The 18,698-nt window shown below is 38.4% G+C and overlaps 2 protein-coding genes across 2 annotated transcripts in view; one reads left to right on the top strand and one right to left on the bottom strand.

Annotated features, from left to right (window-relative positions):
• The window catches only part of LOC110965136 (uncharacterized), a 64,202-nt gene that overhangs the window by 36,967 nt on the left and 8,537 nt on the right, over positions 1-18,698 (bottom strand). The window contains exons 3-4 of the mRNA XM_051951541.1: positions 5,128-5,287; positions 290-458 (exon numbers count right to left, since the gene is read on the bottom strand). Of these exons, the coding sequence (XP_051807501.1) occupies positions 290-440 (151 nt within the window). The 5' untranslated portion in view covers positions 441-458; positions 5,128-5,287. The remainder of the gene's footprint in view (positions 1-289; positions 459-5,127; positions 5,288-18,698) is intronic.
• On the top strand, positions 7,236-12,674 carry irx5b (iroquois homeobox 5b). Its single transcript, XM_022214072.2, has 3 exons — positions 7,236-7,733; positions 8,828-9,236; positions 11,874-12,674. Exons 1-3 carry the CDS (start codon positions 7,500-7,502, stop codon positions 12,485-12,487), a joined length of 1,257 nt encoding a protein of 418 aa, XP_022069764.2. The 5' UTR covers positions 7,236-7,499; the 3' UTR covers positions 12,488-12,674.

Below are 18,698 nucleotides of genomic sequence, written 5' to 3'. Positions count from 1 at the left end.
GACTTTGCACAATGACTGAAAACTAAACAGTGACTGAAAACGACTGATTATTTTAAACGGCAAGTGAAGAAGAAAGCAACAGTGACTAAAAATACACTTAAACAGTGACTAAAAACCACTTTACACAACAACTAAAAAGACTAAACAATGACTAAAAAGAACAGCAACTGAAAATGAAAGTAAACAGTGAGTAAAAACAACTGGACATGACTCCAAACGGAAACTGGAAATTACTCCAGTTACCAAAAATGAAAACAAAAACAAATAAGTTTTGGTTCTTAGATCTTACCTCCATCCACAGAGTCCTGAATCTGCTCCAGATCTTGGACTGGACTTGGACCTGAACACTCAGGACTCTGCTGGTTCTGGTCCTGATGGAGACTCTGAGGGTCCAGTTTCAGGTCTTCATTCAGAGGAGACGGCTGAGACGAAACTTCCATTGTCCCGAGAGTTTGGATCTGAAATAAGACACACAGGTGGAAACACATTCAAAGTTCTTTAAGACATCACAGTCAATCCAAAAACTTTATCTACACATCAATTTTCAAACAAAACAACATCAGAAGTGAGTGAGAAAGCACAAAATTTAAGAGACTAATGCACAGAAAAACTATCTAATTAGACAACGACAAAATTAGAGACGCTGGTCAAGATACAGAGAGAAAATAAAACATGGAGTTTTTGTTGCCTCCAATCCAACATGAGTCATTTAATATTTGGTATCTGCCAGTACCTAATACTAGTTTTCAAGACGATACACAGTTCAAGTATTTTAGATGAGCTGTAGTCCCTGGTTGTGAGTCTTATGTGGGTTTAGTTTGTAAAGGGGCACCATGACAAAGACTGCGGTGATACTTAATGACCTCATGTGATAAATCCAACTAGGATTCAGTTTTTAAATCTGTTTTTTTTTGTATACCAGTGACATGAAGCACTGGCCAAAAGATTAGCATGTTTAATTTGTATTAGAAATGAATCAAAACTTGAATAATAAATCTGCATTTATTAAGAAAATCGCCCATATATAGGTATTTCACTGCGACTTGGTATGATCTAGTTTTATGATTCTACTCATTCTTTCATCCATGTTATTTTGCTTAATCTTATCCGTCATCTTGAAGCATTTTACTGCACTAAACTGTATAAAAGTTGTAGTTAAACAAGGTTTCTGAGATCAGCTCGTGTGAAGATAATGATTGTTTTCATGCTCATGTTGAGTGGTTAATTTGCCAGTTATCGTCTTAATTCAGTTTTGTTTAGTGAGAAAAAAGTGAATGAAACATCTATTATTGTCTGTAAATGTCTGGACCAGAAATAATATTCCGTTTCTTTTATTTAGGTTTATTATGGAGGTTTAGTTAGGAAAGGGGCACCATGACGAAGACATCTGTGACGTTTAATGACCTCCTGTCCACCACAGATATGATGAATGAAGTCATAATCAACTGGGATTTAGTGTTTCATACTGAGGGGCTCAATTGGTATTAAAAATAATGTATTTTTTGGCAATAATACTGCTTTTATTAAGAAAATCACTCAAATTTGTAACACCGGTTTGACTGAGATCAGCGAATATCTATATATAATCATTGCAAAGTTGATTTATTTTTTCAATTTGCCAAATATTATTTCAATTAATTCGGTTTTGTTTAGTGAGGAAACAGCGAAGGAAATGTCTTTACATGTCTTTTACTGTCTGAACATTAAAAATATTATGTTTCCTTTACTGGAGGTTTAGGTTTATTATGGGGATGTAACTCTGAAAGGGGCACCATGACGAAGACTTCTGTGACGTTTAATGACCTCCTGACCAGCACACATATGATAAAGCAACTGGGAATTAGTGTTTCATACTGGGATGCTCAATTTATATTAAAAGTAATGCATTCTTAGCTGATATTGCTGTATTTAATAAGGAAATTATTACTTTTTTGACACCTGTGCAACTGAGATCAGCGAGTGTGTTCAGATAATGCTTGTTTTCATACCAATGTGGATTTCTTTTATTCAATTTGTCAATTATTGTTTCAATTATTTGAGTTTTGTTGAGTGAGAAAGCAGCGAATTAAACATCTTTATATGTCTGTTAACGTCTGAATGCCAAAAACACTCAGTTTCCTTTAGGCATCAAATCATCACATCTGACGGGCTGGAAGCATAAAAAACCATTTGCCACAATTACCGATTAATTTTCTGTTGACTCTGCATCATCTCCTGTCACTTCTCTCTGATGAGTGATGGCGTTTATTCGACGGCAGCTAACATCAGATGATGTGCAGCAGCGTAAACAAACAGCGGATCCTAATGTACAGCAGTTTGAAGCCGGCGTGTAACATCTGAGGCCATTATCCACTCTGTGAAGTGTCTCACTTCCAACACTTAATGGAGAAGTCCCAGGGGTGGTAATTATGTTTGAGCACAGATAACAAGGGCTGCGTTTCATACTTGAATAATAACTATTAAAAAGAGTGTTTTCCAATTAATTAAACACACTGTCTTTAAGTAACCTCTGGACATTTGCCCCGCGGGCTAAGCTAATTTATGAGCTGCTGGGGGAAACAAACGAGCGCCGCTTTCATGTGAAAATCCTCACAAAAGAGTCGGTACCGCGGAGAATATGGAAGCAGAATATTCAACTTTGTACATGCAAATTGTTAACATAACTTTTTGATATGATAAAACCGCGGCGCAGTGTCATCTCGTGGGCAGGCCTACTGGGGGTCTCGAACTTGGCGATGATGAAAGAGTCATCCCAGCTTTTTTTTCCTCTTCTTTCCGAGCCATTGCTTCCTCCCGCGGTTTAATATCGCCGAGGAGGAGGCGAGCCGAGCTTTAATGAAAGATGCTTAAAAAAGCGTGAAAATGCCAAAGCTAATCTGCTCGACCCGTCTGCAGGAGGAGCAGCTTCAAATCGAAACCGCTTCATTTCACCCCGTCGGTGCAGCCGGGCTCGGAGAGGCTGCGTCTGCACATCGCTCAGGCTTCATTAGGCCAAATCAATATTCGTTTAGCATGGCAGGTCGTAGAGCTCTGCAGCGAGCCGCCCTAATGAGGAGTTTTTACACAGGAACTGCCAGCTCAAGCTTTTTTTTTGTTACAGTTACAGCGGCATTTTTCTGCAGGTGACGCTTCCTCTGAAAGGCTGTGTGAAGTTTAACCTCCACTGTTTTTATCATTTAAACAGAAGCTAATAAGCAGCCGAAATAACCAACAAAAAGTTTGCTAAAATCAATAAATGACAAAAAATCTTCACATATTTGCTGCGAATTTTTGCACGTTTGACTATTTAAGTGACTAGAAGCAAGTCTTTTCTGCACACATGATTGCACCTCAGTGATAAAAACTGAGATTAACGCTGCTGACAGGTTCGTTTCTCAGGAACAGAAATTATGCTCATGTTTAATTATCAAAAAAATGGCAGGAAGGGGCACCATGATGAAGCCTTCTGTGACGTTTAATGACCTCCTGGACAGCACACCTATGACAAAGCCACTGGGATTTAGTGTTTTAAACTAGGGTGCTTAATTTGTGTTAAAAAATACATTCTTAGTTGATGATGCTGCATTTATGAAGAAAAGTATTCAAATTTATGACACCTGTGTGACTGAGATTGGCCAATCACTGTTTTCATGCCACTGTTCATTTATTTTCAATTTGCCAATTATCATCTCACTTGATTACTTTGGTTGATGAGAAAACGGCACATGAAACACCTTTATATGTCTTATAATGTTTGAACGGAAAAAATATTCAGTTTCTGTTGTTTAGGTTTACTATGGAGGTTTGACTGGGAAAGGGGCACCATGATGAAGACTTCTGCGACGTTTAATGACCTCCTGGCCAGCACACATAACATAAACCAACTGAAATTTTGTGCTTCATACTGAGGTGCTCAATTTATATAAAAAATAATACATTCTTAGTCAGTAATGCTGCTTAATTTTTTTTTTAATTAATCAAATTTGCGACACCTGTGTGACTGAGATGAACTAACATGTGCAGACAATCCTTGTTTTCACACCAATGTTGATTTATTTTTTTAATTTGTCAATTATCGTCTCAATTAATGAATTGTTTTTAGTGTGAAAACAGTGAATGAAACATCTATTTGTCTGTTTTTGTCTGAATGCCAAAATATTATGTTTCCTTAACTAGAGGTTTAGGTTTTTTTTAATAGTGGTTTAGCATTGAAAGGGGCACCATGACAAAGACTTCTGTGAAATCTAATGACCTGTTAAAAAAAAATCACAATACACACCGTTTATATTTCATCACTAACTCCACTACCAACCATTTCTATCAATATTCAGAGCATTGATGCTCTTTACGTCTCACAGATTATGGTTCAATGAGGATGATTCACACGTTTTTCATTCAAAAAATGCATTTAAAAGATTTTTAAAATCCATCTTAGAGACCTACATATAAAATGCGGTGCAGACACAACCGATCGATCCAAAACTGAGAAAGTTGTGCCGTTCATGGCTCATATTTTAATAACGTTCACGCAGTTAGGCTGATTGGAAACCACAGATGGAGTCATTTTAGCTTAAGATCACTTTTGTTGCTTTGAGTTTCTACTTTGAGGTCTGCATATTCAATATTATCTTTCTAAAGTGTTTGCTTTGGGTTGTTTATAAGAAGAAAATACTCGACTGCTAAATTTAGAAAGGATGCAGTTATTATCAGTCAGTTGAACTTAGAATCATGTCCTATTCTGGTAGTGGACTAAAAGCTGAAAGCAAACAGATTACATCTTATCACAGACGCCAAGAGTTTAAGGCTCAGTATTTAGAAACTGTTTCAATTGTATGATATGGCATGCAATAGTAATTGTATGTAAGGACACCACAAAACAGAAAAAGTATGTCATGTATGCACAGATTCGCCAGCAACATAATACTTCCTGTCCATAGGACCTCAAAGCATCATGGGATTTGTATTTCCAAACCCAGTCAGACAAAACAACAAAACCAGAGCTCTGCTTCCTCTGAGATCTGCTGCATGTTTCCGGCATGTCATCCTAAATAGCTGCTGGACAGTTTAGTAATTACCATCAACAGCAATTAATCAGTGAAGCTGACGACAGCGACCCGACACCTGAAGGTCGCCGCTCTCTGCTCTCACCTGGAATCCCTGCAGCTCGGCCTCGTCCTGGAATCAGCCCGTCGGTCGGTTCATCTGGAGGAGAGTCCAGACGTTGGTTCCTCCATGAACACAGCAGTCATACGTTCAGGCTCCGGTGTTTCCTCTGACCGGCACTCAGGAAACTTTCACTCTGCTCCTGCTGAGAGGAAAGTCTGCAGTCAGCCACTGCTCTGCTAATTATAGGATCCACAAATGGGATTAGACGGAGGCTGCATGAGATTAAACACTCACACCTTTAAACTACGACCTCAGCCGACCGCATCACCTCCACCTGTACACAGATAATAGAGTACACAGCTGAGAACTGGAGTGTTTCCTGGAGAGCGATGCACAAAAGTGACAAAAACATGGATTTAAATGCATGGGAAGTCAGTAACATGGATATTGGTGCATAGAAGGAGCAATAACTTGGCTATCAATACACAAACAGGTCAAAAACCTGAATGTTAATGCACAAAACTGCCAAAAATCTGTATATTAGCTTATACAAATGCCTGAAATGTGAATGTTAATGGACAAACATGTCAAAAACCTGGACGATAATGTACAAAACTGCCAAAAACTTTCATATTAGTGCACAAAAGTGTCTAAAACTTGGATATTAGTGTACAAAAGTACCAAAAACTTGGATATTAATGCAGAAAAGTGCCAAAAACTTGCAAAATTGCGAAACAAAATTAACAATTATCTGGATATTAATGCAGAGAAGTATTGAAAATCTGGATATTAACATACAAAGTATTCTATACCAAAATGTTAACACACAAAAACATCAAAAACCTAAATACTAACACAAAAAAGTGTTGAAAGTGGAGTATTTATGCACAAAATGACCAATAACCTTGATAATAAAGTACAAAAGTAACAAAACCTGTTTATCAATTCACTAATGAGTCAAAAACCTGGATGTTAATAAACATGACTGCTAAACACCTGCATATTAGTGCACAAAAATGTCTAAAGTATGGATATTAATACACAAACTTGTCAAAAACCTGGTTATTAATGTACAAAAGTAACAATAACCTGGATATCAATGCAGAAAAGTAACAAAAACTTGGATATTAGTGCACAGAAGTGTCAAACACTTAGTAACATGCAGAAGTGTCAATAATCTGCATATTAATGCACAAAAGTGCAAAAAAAAAATCTGCATGTTTACAAACAAAGGGACAAATAACCTGGATATTAAAGCACAAAAGTCTCAATAATCTGGATAATGAAGCTCGAAAGTGTCAAATACCTGGATACTAACACATAAAGCAATCTAAAACTTGGATTTTAACACACAAAAGTGTTGGAACTGGCATATTTATGCACAAAAGGACCGAAAACTTGTATATTAAAGTACAAAAGTCTAAAAAACCTGAATATTGGTGCACAAAAGTGTCTAAAATTTGTTTTTTAACAAACAAAAGTGACCAAAACATGGACACGAACACACATGAATGGTGTGAAAAAAATGAATGTTAACACATAAGAGTAGCAAAAACATGATAACACGTAAAAATCAAGTTGTTCCAACAAGTATGTCAACATTATTTAAAGTGTCATATTCTTAATTATCATAATTAGAAGCAAGCTTTTAAGTTGATTAAAACTTTGAAAAGTTGAAATTACAATATCAAGTCCATGCAACAACCAAACAACTAACAAACTTTAAAAATAAAGTTTGCAACTTTAAAAACTCTTAAAAATTGATAAATTATTATTTTTGTTTGCTTTTTATCTTGTGACTGCTTGTAGGTAAGTGGTAGGAATTATTAAATATGATTTAATTAAGTTTGTCCAAACACACTTTTAGGAAACTGGTTCATTCAACAGCAAAACTTTTTATTCTTATTAATATTTTGCACTGCGGTTGAACACACAGCATTTAAATACTGAAAAGAACAAATTTGAGTTTAAATTACGGACAACATTAAGTCGCTGCAGGGATTTACTTTCACTTTAAGCCCATGTATCTGAGGATACTGCAGTACTGTTACTCGTGTGTTTACATGCAGTACTTTTGCTGGTACTTCTGTGTTTTTCTGCAGTACATGTGTGATAATCCGTGCTGGTGGTGAAGCGCTGCTGGAGGTGGAGCTCAGCCTCTCCTCTCTCTCCTCCCTCCGTCTCTCTCTCTTCAGTCTGTCTGCGGCTTCAGTGCAGTTCAGTTCCGCAGCAGCCGGAGCGGAAAACTCGCAGCAGAAAGCCGCTAAAAGTGAACCTGCGATGCTCCTGGATGCTCCTCCGCTTCCTCAGCCGCTCCTCTTCTCCTCCTCTTCCTCCCTCCGTCCCGCCGTCCGCTCTCCGATGTGACTTCGTCCGTGCGTAAAAGTCCGGCTCCGAGCGCGCCAAGCCCCGCCATGGCTTATCCTCAGGGTTTCCTCTTCCAGCCGTCCGTGTCTCTGGCTCTGCACTCTGCCTGCCCGTCCTTCGGCTCCGGGGTGATCCTGGGGCCGCGGACGGAGGAGCTCGGACGGTCCTCTTCGGGCTCCGCCTTCGCTCCGTACTCGGGATCGGCGAGTTCTCCCGGATTCAACTCGCACCTGCCTTACGGCGGAGAGCCGCGGGCCGCCGCCACGCTCAACTCGTTTGTGGTGAGTTTCGGAACCGGAGCCGGAGCGGGTTGAGGTTCTGGTTCTGGATTGTGGTTAAACTCAGGGGTCACTTTCGGTGCGTAAAAGGAAAGAAAACGGAGAGATCTTGTGCGTAAAAAGGATTTGGAGACATTTTATTTCTCACCCAACTCCATTTAGAGTCAAATCTAAATTTAGAATGTTTTGACTTCATGACCTAAATTATTTTATCCACATTTTTTCTGGATTGTTAGTTAATATTTACATTTTTACGAAGCTGGAGATATTTTAAAAATCGCATTTCAAATTAAAACAGTTTTATTTTAAATCGTTTGACATCAACTTCCGTGTTTATTTTCTCCTCATTTGTTCTGGAATGTTTGCGAATAATTTGATGTTTTAGTTTTTCTATGAAGCTAAAGACAAAAAAAATCACATTTTAAATTAAAACTATTCATTTCTTTCCTCTCAAATAATCTGACAGAAACTTCTGCTTATTTTCTTCTTTAGCTCTTGAAATTTTACATCTTTTTCTGGAACATTTTCAAATAATCTCACATTTTTTAAAGCTGGATTTAAAAAAAATAACATTTCAAATTAAAAGCATTGTTTTCTTTCTTCCTAAAATCATCTGACCGCAACTTCATTCTATTTTCTTCTTCTGTTCTTTTTATTCAGATTTTTGTGCAGGAACTCTTTAAATGTGTCGTAAAATCTCTGCACTTGCAGCCTTAAACTCACATCTTTATTTATACTTCAGCAGATTTAAAACCCTCAACATCTATTAAGTTGTTTCTGCGTGTTAACGTGTGTTTTAATCTGAAATGTCCTGATGGCTTGATTTAAAGGAGCTGACTTTGGCCTGTTTTTTTGTGTGCAAATTAGATTTTGTTTGTGCATTTGCTGTGATTTAACCTTTATTCGGGCTCGGTAGTCCCATTCAGATTATAGCTTTTGCCGAGGAGAGCTGCCAAGAAATAGAGAAAGCAGCTTCGGCAGCGACGGAGACGCTAAATCTGCAGCAGACGAAGGCAGAGAGATGCAATTAAAAGAGAAAAACACAAACAGGAGCCAGAAGCTGCAGATTTTAATGTCTTTTGTTGTTGTTGTTCCAGAGTCCGGGTTACGATCCCTCCTCGGGCATCTCCGGATCCTTGGACTACCACCCGTTCGGGGCCCTGGGGCCTTACCCGTACGGAGACCCCACCTACAGGAAAAACGCCACCCGGGACGCCACGGCGACGCTCAAGGCCTGGCTGAACGAGCACCGCAAGAACCCGTACCCCACCAAAGGGGAGAAGATCATGCTGGCCATCATCACCAAGATGACCCTGACGCAGGTGTCCACGTGGTTCGCCAACGCCCGGAGGCGGCTGAAGAAGGAGAACAAGATGACCTGGACGCCCCGGAACCGGAGCGAGGACGAGGAGGACGAGGACAACATCGATCTAGAGAGGAACGACGAGGACGACGAGCCGATGAAGCCCAACGGAGACGAGACGACGGAGCAGAAGAGCGACGCCGGTGAGTGATCGGTCGATTAGTGGAAAGCTCCACATAGAAGCAGCCAAAGTGGTTCCAGGTTGTTCACGGAGGAACCGTCAGAGCAGCGGAGTTCTGCCGGAGCTGAATTATTTTACATGAATCTGCATCAGAACCCGTCGCTGCTAAAATCCGACAACATCTCGTTTGTTCTGCAGCAGCTCAAAAAAACCTGCACGTCTTTCTCCTCATCTGATGAGGATTTTTATTTATTCCAGCTGTAGTTTGTAGTTTGATTTACTGTTAAAATGTTCTAAAAAGAATAAAAACCAAAGAGAAAAAAAGGACACAGACGCACAAAATGAAACTAAACATCAGAATGAATCAGTCAGCTCATTAACTGACTCATTTTACTGGTTTTTCAAGTAAAAATGCAGAAATTTAAAAGACAATTTTCATACATTTTGATTTTCTGCAACATGAAACTCAAACTTTGAGGGTTTTTGAATGAGAAATGTCAAAAACCACTTTGGACACTGAGAAACTACTTCTTTCATTTTAGATTTTTTACCATATTCTGATCAATTACTGAAAATCTAAGCAACAGATTTATCAGAAATGAAAACAACATTTGGCTGCAACATTAATCAGAATATAACTGGAACAAAATCCGATCTGATTCTGCTTAAATGCGACAGTTTGTTTATTTTCTTCAGCATCTACGATTATTTACGGCAGTGAAGGAAGATTTAAGATGCTTTGCTTCAGGAAAAGTAGAAGTAGAACGCAGTAAAAGCAGCACAGAGAGAAAGTAAACGTGTTTGTGATGCAGGAAAAAAAACTTATTAGACAACTGGATTATCATCATGTGCAGCTAGTAATGTCTGATTAAATGATCTGTTCAAAATGATTAATCAAATACCAGAACAGCTGCTGATTGATTTTCTATTGACGGGTTGATTGGCATTAATGAGTTATTACTAATATTGCATTAAAGTAACAATAAATTGGACATTGATGTTAAAAAAATAATCAGTAACTTGGATGTTAAAACAGAGAAATAACAACAACTTGAATATTAACATGTGACAGTATGAAAAAAATGAATATTAATGCATTAAAGTACCAACAACATGGGTTTGAACAAACAAAAGACTAGAAACAGGTAGAAAACTGTCAACGCATGCACACCAGAGTGTTGAAACCCTGGATATTGCACTGCAAAAATGTGTAAAAGTATGAAACACCTGAATATTGAGGGGCACAAGAATCAACAGCCCGGATATTTTTACTCAAAATATCAAAAACCTGCAATATTACTGCAGAAAAATATGAAAAATCTAAATAATGACGCACAAAAGAACCAAAAACCTAAACCTAAAAACCCAAAACCTGGATATTAATGTACAAAAACCATCAATAACCTGGATGTTAATACAGAAAAACAACAAAAACTTGAATATTAACATGCAAAAGTATGAAAAAAAAGAATATTAATGCATACAAATACCGAAAACCTGTGTTTTAACAACCAAAATACTAAAAACCAGCACAAAAGTGTCAACGAATGAAGGTATCAATAACAGAAACACACACAAAAGCCTCAAAATCCAGGATATTGCTCTGGAATAATGTGTTAAAGTAGGAAAAGCCTGAATACTGAGGCACACAGGAATCAACAGCTTGGATACATCTACTCAAAATATCAAAAACCTGCAATATTAATGCAGAAAAATATGAAAATTTTAAATAATAATGCACAAAAAACCCTCAAAACCTGGATATTAATGTACAAAAGTATCAATAATCTCATTATGTAGTCATTAAGGTATCAATAATCTCGATGTTCCACATATTTTTTGCTTCGGTCTGAATCTGTTTCCTAAATATATTTAATTTGCAGCGAGTCGTGAAAACAAAAGGATTCATCTGTAATCAATACTCTGATCATCAGCTCAGTTTTTGTTTTTTTCACATTAAAAATGAACCTTAAAATCAATAACTGATGATTATTGTTCTATCAGTGATCAATTAACTGATTGCTTGTTTCAGCTCAACTCAGTTTGTTCGGAGAAAACAAATAAATAATGAATCAACGGAGGAAATAATCAATAATCGTGTTTTTGACCTGAAGATCCTGATGATTCACGTCTGTTCAGTTCTGACCTGGTTGGTTTTAACTTGTTCTGACCCAGTTTGTTCGGTTCTCTTTTGTTCTGTCCCGTTCAGATCTGTACTGACCCAATCTGTCTTGTCCTCATGTGTTCCAGCCTAGTTGGTTCTGACCCACTGGGCTCGCTTCTGTTCAGATTCTTTGTTCTATTCTGACCCGTTCTGTTCTGTTCTATTCTATTCTGACCCATTCTGTTTTGTTCTATTCTGACCCGTTCTATTCTGTTCTGACCCATTCTGTTCTATTCTGACCCATTCTGTTCTGTTCTGACCCGTTCTATTCTGTTCTGACCCGTTCTGTTCTGTTCTGTTCTATTCTGACCCATTCTGTTCTATTCTGACCCGTTCTGTTCTGTTCTGACCCGTTCTGTTCTGTTCTGTTCTATTCTGACCCGTTCTGGTCTGTTCTGACCCGTTCTGTTCTGTTTTGTTCTATTCTGACCCGTTCTGGTCTGTTCTGACCCGTTCTATTCTGTTCTGACCCGTTCTGTTCTGCTCTCCCCTCAGTGGGTCGCCGGTCTTCGGACTCCTGTGCTCTGATGTTCCGTGACGACAGCGGCAGCGACACGGACCGCGGCTTCACCGATCCGGACTTTAAAGACTCCGGGGACCGGAGGTTGGGCCTCCCCACGGGCCCCGCCTCCACGCCGGGGGCCCCTCCTCTCGGCACCGCCCAGGGCCCGCTCAGAGCCTCAGAACCGGACCTCACGTCATCGTCGAGTCCGTCGTCTAAGGAGCCGTGCGGCGCCACCCAGAACCTGAACCCGACCCCCAAACCCAAACTCTGGTCTCTGGCTGAGATCGCCACGTCTTCGGACAAAACTAAAGGATGCAGTGACTCGGCGCCGGGCGGCGGATCGGGGCCCCAGCAGGGCCCGGTTCCCCGGACCTCATTCCCCCACAGCCCGGCACTGCCCCGACACCTGTACTACGGCGCCCCCTTCCTGCCTGGATACTCGGGCTACGGGCCCCTGGGACCCCTGAGCGGCTCCGGCCCTCATCTAAACGGATTACAGCAGACGGTTCTGCAGCGGGCCGAGGCGGCGGTCCGAGACTGTCGGCTCCGCAGCCAGAACCAGCTGGAGCTGCATGAACTGAAGCGCGGCATGACGAACGTGTAGCGGCGCTTTTATTTATTCACGGGACCAACCGGATATCAAACTGGGGCCTCGCCGGGGCCGCGGACCTTATTTAGAACCACAAATATCCAACTCCAGACTTTTTCTATGTTGATCAGATGTAATCTTTGTAGTGCGTTTCTGCACAGAACATGAAGTATCATTAAAAGCTAGTTTTATTAATACGGAACCGAGCGGCTGACGTTCTTCAGTGGAAGTTCTTTTAGAGAGCTGCTCTGTCGGGTTCTACGGAGAACCTGCAGCTGTAAGTAAAAAAAAGAAGAAAAAAAATACTTTCCTCAGCGGTTAAAGCTCCGTTTAGACATTTCAGGTGGAGGCCTGACCATTAAAAAGCAAAATAACCTGATTTAATTACACTCAAACCTCATTCAAACTTATATTTACAACGATATTATACAGATCCAAACTAAATATCTCCCTCTCCTTTAAAAAAAGAGTTTTTTTCTACAACGATTCTAAATATTTAGTAAGTTTGACTTGTGTAAACTTTTTCAATGAATAATTAAAACATGAAATCATAAATCTTTAGCAGAAATGACAGGAAACAGTTCTGAAAAAAAAAAGCATTGAAATCTTGGATATTGCACTGCAAAAATGTGTAAAAGTATGAAAAACCTGAACGTTAAGGCACACAGCCTGGATATCTCTACTGAAAATATAACAAATCTGCAATATTACTGCAGAATAATGTAAAATATAAAAATAATAATGTGCACAAAATACCAAAACTGGGATATTAATGTTCAAAAGTATAAATAACCTGAATATAAATGCACTGAAGTATCAATATCCTTAATGTTACACACAGTTTTTCCTCACTTGCCTTAACAGGTAAAGCTCCGTAGACGTTTCAGGTGGAAATGCTCATTTAGCCTGGGCATTAAAAAGTAAAATAATCAGATTACATTTCCCTCCAAACCTTTTTCAGGCTCATATTTACAATAATATGACACAGATCCAAACTAAATATTTCCATTTTCTTTAAAAAAAAAGAGTTTTCTTGTCCAGCACAAACACCTACAACGATTCTAAATATAAAATAAATTTGACTTTTGTAAACTTTTCAAAGAAATAATTAGAACATGAAATCATAAAAGAAATGACAGGAAACAGCTCAGAAGGGAAAAAAGTGTCGTAATCTTGGATGTTTCGCTGCGAAAATGTGTGAAAGTCTGAAAAACCTGAATGTTAAGGCACATAGGTAAAACAGCCTGGATATCTCTACTGAAAATATAACAAATCTGCAATATTACTGCAGAAAAATATTTAAAAAAATGTGAATAATAACACACAAAAGAACAAAAAATCTAATAATGTGCGCAAATGTGTAGCCCTGTGACAGACTGGCGACCTGTCCAGGGTGAGGATTGAGCGGTGTACAGATGATGGATTGTTGTCGCTTAGATTCGACAAATTTGTGTTTTCATACGTCATCTGATTTCTTCCGGGTGGTAAAGGCTTCCTGTGTAGTCGCTGATTTTTAGTAAGTGTGGATCTCTATGATGTTTGACATTTTCCTATCGAAGGTTTCCACCAAAGCGCCGAAGCACGAACACGCCAGCAAACACGGCAGTAAAGGCTGAAAGAAAAAACGAACGAAAACACGAAGCACGAGTTCACACTGACAACACAAGCAAATACCGAAAACAAGATGAAACGTCGCAAACACCACTAATCATTGAAACCCAAACTAAGATCTAGAAACGTGTAAATACCAGAAAAAGCATCCTAAAAGCTGACGAAGACTACATCCTTACCCAACTAAATACCAAACACCCAACAAATAACGGCACCAAAAACACGACAAAAACAGAAAATACTGAAAACATGACAAAAAACAGAAAACATTACTGAATCACTGGAACACAACCAAATACAGAGAACACTAGTAAATCCCAAAAACATGATAAAAATCCTGTAAACACATACAAATGCAGAAAATATGACAAAACACAGACAGAAAAACTCAATCCTGAAGAAACAAGTACACCCCCTGTCAAAAGTTTTGAGACGGGTTCTAATTTATTTGAATGAGAAAGTGTCTCAAAACTTTTGACAGGAGGTGTAAATACCGTTAACATGACTGAATACTGAAAACACGAATAAAGACAGAAAATACCCAAAACATGACCAAACCATGAACTAAATCCCAAAAAGACAACTTTACACCAAAACCACAACTGAATCCTGAAAATAAAAGTAAAAATATTGAAAATACAGAAAACTAAATACAGAAAAAAAATACAACATCTTTACTTTGGATATAAATCCTTATATCCTTCATCATAGCCAATAGCCGAACAAAGTCGACCAAACTATGCGCTAAATCCCAAAAAGATGAACTTAAAACACAACTGAACAATCAAAAGATAAGTAAACATTGATGACAGAGAAAACACAAATACTGCAAACTCAGACTGAACACCAAAAACACTACAACATTCTCAAAACACAAATAAATACAGAAAATACAGAAAATATGATTTTACACTAAAGATAAGACTAAATCCTGAAAACAACAACATACTGCAAACATGACTAAATCACAAAAACATGACAAAATCCTAAAGGCATGACTAAATCCTGAAATCCTGAAACTATAAATGAATGCAGGAAATACATAAACCATAAGTTTATCCTGAAAACCCAAATGACTGTACACTGAAAACACAACTTTATATTGAAAACGTGACTCAATCCCCAAAAACACAAATAAATTCTAAGAACACAAGTAAATATTTCAAATACTGAAGGCGAGTAAATCCTGAAAACATCACTGCATCCTGAAAACACAAGACTGAAAATGTGCAAGAAATGTGAGAAAGAAGTCACATGACACGTTTACGTACACACAGAGTTTGAAGAAGAAAATCTGGTTTCGTCCTGCTATAATTATACAAAAGGTATCATTTAAATAAGCACTTTTTAATTCTTGAAGAGCCGGCTTGTTTCATGAACCCTGATCAGTGTCTTTTAACATCTTTGAGCTTTTACTTTGAAAGTACATCAATCAGCCAATCAGCTGTGAGTCACCGGTTACTACAGTGAGCAGAGCAAGCAGACTGAGAATTAACCCTCGAACAAACGCTCACAGCTCAAAAACTACAAATTGAATCTGAAAAATTCTTTCACCGTGTGAAGCACAAGCTCGTTTTGAACATTCTCATGCATTTTTATGTCTGTAATCCGTTTTGTAATGATTTGGTGGCAGGTTAAACAGACTCAATGGTTCTGTTTTTAGAGCTCCAAAATAACGGGAGTCAATGAGAGTTTTGGTCAACGCTCTGAGCTCTGAGGTGATTCATGAAAAATCTATAAAACGTAGAACAATGAGACTCCTACTGGATGAAAGAGGACAAAAACATCTACATTTTTATGTGTAAATTGTTCATATTGAGAAGACAATGTGAGGAGGAGATGAGGTTATGTTTACTTTTTTCTTGAAAATTTTCTGGTCAAGATTTAGACTTGTGATGTCACCGCCTCTAGCTGAAGAAAAATTCAGGATTTTCAAAAACAGTCATGAAACTTAGGCTGCGATTGAACAAAAACCGTAAAAGATATCAAACCATGGATTTAGAGTCTGAAGTCTTGTGACTTGTTTAAACTTTAAATTAAGTTTCTACTGTAAAGTATACCAGAGCAACAGGGTTCCAAAGATGTCTGGTTTTGGCAGTTGTTCAGTGATTTCCCATTCATTTCAATGGGGATTCTTAATGCAGTTTTTTTTCTGAATTACATAAAAAGGCATACGGAGAATCACTGCAGGACGAGTTAAGCAGTGAAAACTGCTGCAGAGGAATATTTAAAAACAATCAGTCCAAGGAATAACAATAAGTGAACTTCAATTTTTATTCATTGCCACATTAAACTCTAACCACCATCATGATAGCAGCTAGTTTTAGGTTTAGTTAAACCAGCTGACTCAAAGAAAGCCTGGATATGTTGAACCTGATTTCAAGTGTCTTTTTGTGATTTGTGTGTCTGTGTGTGTTTCTGTAGCTGAAAGTTTCTTTTATCTACATACGAGATGATCGGAGGCAAAACAGCAGCGCCTCGAATAACAGGAAGTAAAATCTGAAAGCTGGAAACGGGTTCAAATCTGCAACATTTACACAGTTTCTCTGAAGCTCTCCAGGAATTAGTTGTGTGAATTTCAGATGTAGTTGCTTCACTTTTAAAGTTATTTGAATCTGATTCTGCAGCAACAAACACAAAATCTGAAGTCAAGGAGAATCCAGGCTTCACATTGAAGAGAACAAAGAATCTGTGAGGAAGAAAACATCTGCTGCTGCTTTTATCATCGACTTAAAGTCAAGTTTTTATCCTGAAGTGGTTTAGATTTACTCAAATACAGCACTGAAGCTCAATGAATGACTTTTGGATGTAAAATATGATTTAAAGCTGCATCTTCAAATGTATTAAGAGAAAAAAAAACTACAATGTGGTCACCGGTAATTAATGTAAGTTTAATGGAAGCTTTATTTTACTTCCCAGAACGTTCTGCTTAAAAACAGGATAACTAAAATCATTTCTGTAATGTTTGGTGGTAACAGTATTCCCCAGCATTCATAAAACGTTCTGTCTTCACATGAACATTACTTGAAATGAGAAATGTTCTTAAAACATTCCTTAAACATTGGATTAAATGTTTTCTTGAAGACATCATTAGAACTTGTAGGAAACGTTGGCTAACGCTGTGGGAACGTTCAATGCTTCCTGGGAAAAAAAAAAACTATAATTAGTCGTTTTTCAACGTTAGATCAGAAGAACAGCTTCTTCCTCTCTGCCAGATCCAACGAAACTAAAATTCTGATGACTTTTTATTAACTTTCTGTACAATATTTTTGCATTATGAACAGTATTCTTTGCTTTATGCACAATATTCTCAGTCATTTTGCACTAGATGTGTAATTATCTATATTTTTATCTGTAGTTATTTTATTTTTCTCTTTTCCTTCTTCCCGGAGTGACACCAACAGCTGAAACCAAATTCCTTGTATGTTCTAAATGTATTTAACACAGTATGACAGATGTTTATCATTTAAAAAGAGGATAATTCCTCGAACTAAAAGATAAATTCACACTGAAAATGCTAGCAGAGCTTTCTCATAACAGTTCTGGAACATTTAAATTCTAGCTGGGGAGTCTGAAACTTCCTGAGTTCTGTTTTTGTTTACTTCCATGTTTCCTCCTTCCAGCCTCCTCTAACTTCCAGCTGAGTTTCCTCAGAGCTGAAGCTGTCGTTCGGGCCGAGCCGTCCGACCCTCAGGACCGACCGGCAGATGTCGCGCCGTGACGCCACCGAACCCTCCGGCCCAAAAGCCAACGTCAGCCTCGGCAGCAGCAGGAGGCTCCCTGCAGCTCAAACACTCCAAATACTCCAGAGTTCCCAGTGGAGCAGCTACTGGGACCAAACCAGTCTGTCCAGAACCACAAACAACCGTTTAATGGAGATGAACACTGGATTAGCACGTGTTCATTTCATCTGTTTAAACACGGAGAGTCATTTAAAGCTGCCTCCTGTAAGTTCATCTAAATTATTTTCCATTCAGTCGCCTTTAACCTGCTGTTATTATCACTGAACGTTACTTTAATACAGTTTGTACGCTGCTGCGTTTCTACTTTTAAATAAAATGAACCAACATTAAACTAACCTGCAACCTTTTGTCACTTTTTTTTAAAGGAAAAGTACAAAATAGTACGAATAAAAGACACACAACAACCGTCAGAGATGTAAAACAGCCACAAAGAGACTCACAACAACCAGGGAGATGCACATAAACCACAATGACACACAACAACCACCATAAAGACACAAAAAATATTACAAAAAGACACAAAACAACAACAAAGAGACACAAAACAAACACAGAGACACACAGAGCCAATGCAGAGACACACAAACTTGAGGAAACGCACACAAGCCACAATGAGACACAACAATCACCATAAAGAGACAAAAAAATATGACAAAAAGACACAAAACAACAACAACAAAGACACACAACAACCAAGAAAAAATACAACTACAAACTCACACAAACACAAAGAGAGACAGAGCAAATGCAGAGACACAAACTGAGAAACAACAACCACCATAAAGAGAAATACACAAAGCAACATCACAAAAAGACACAAAACAATCACAAGAAAGCAAAACAACCATAAAGAGACGGACAACAACTACATA

Source organism: Acanthochromis polyacanthus, chromosome 8 (assembly GCF_021347895.1).
Source record: "Acanthochromis polyacanthus isolate Apoly-LR-REF ecotype Palm Island chromosome 8, KAUST_Apoly_ChrSc, whole genome shotgun sequence".
NCBI lineage: Eukaryota > Metazoa > Chordata > Actinopteri > Pomacentridae > Acanthochromis > Acanthochromis polyacanthus.
This window is presented reverse-complemented; position numbering and strand designations above follow the sequence as displayed.

Bases quoted from the DNA above. Each gene is read 5' to 3' on its own strand.
- irx5b (XM_022214072.2), top strand. From the start codon at position 7,500: ATGGCTTATCCTCAGGGTTTCCTCTTCCAGCCGTCCGTGTCTCTGGCT. The intron at 7,734-8,827 runs GTGAGTTTCGGA...TTGTTGTTCCAG, and splicing joins CCACGCTCAACTCGTTTGTG to AGTCCGGGTTACGATCCCTC. The intron at 9,237-11,873 runs GTGAGTGATCGG...CTCTCCCCTCAG, and splicing joins GGAGCAGAAGAGCGACGCCG to TGGGTCGCCGGTCTTCGGAC.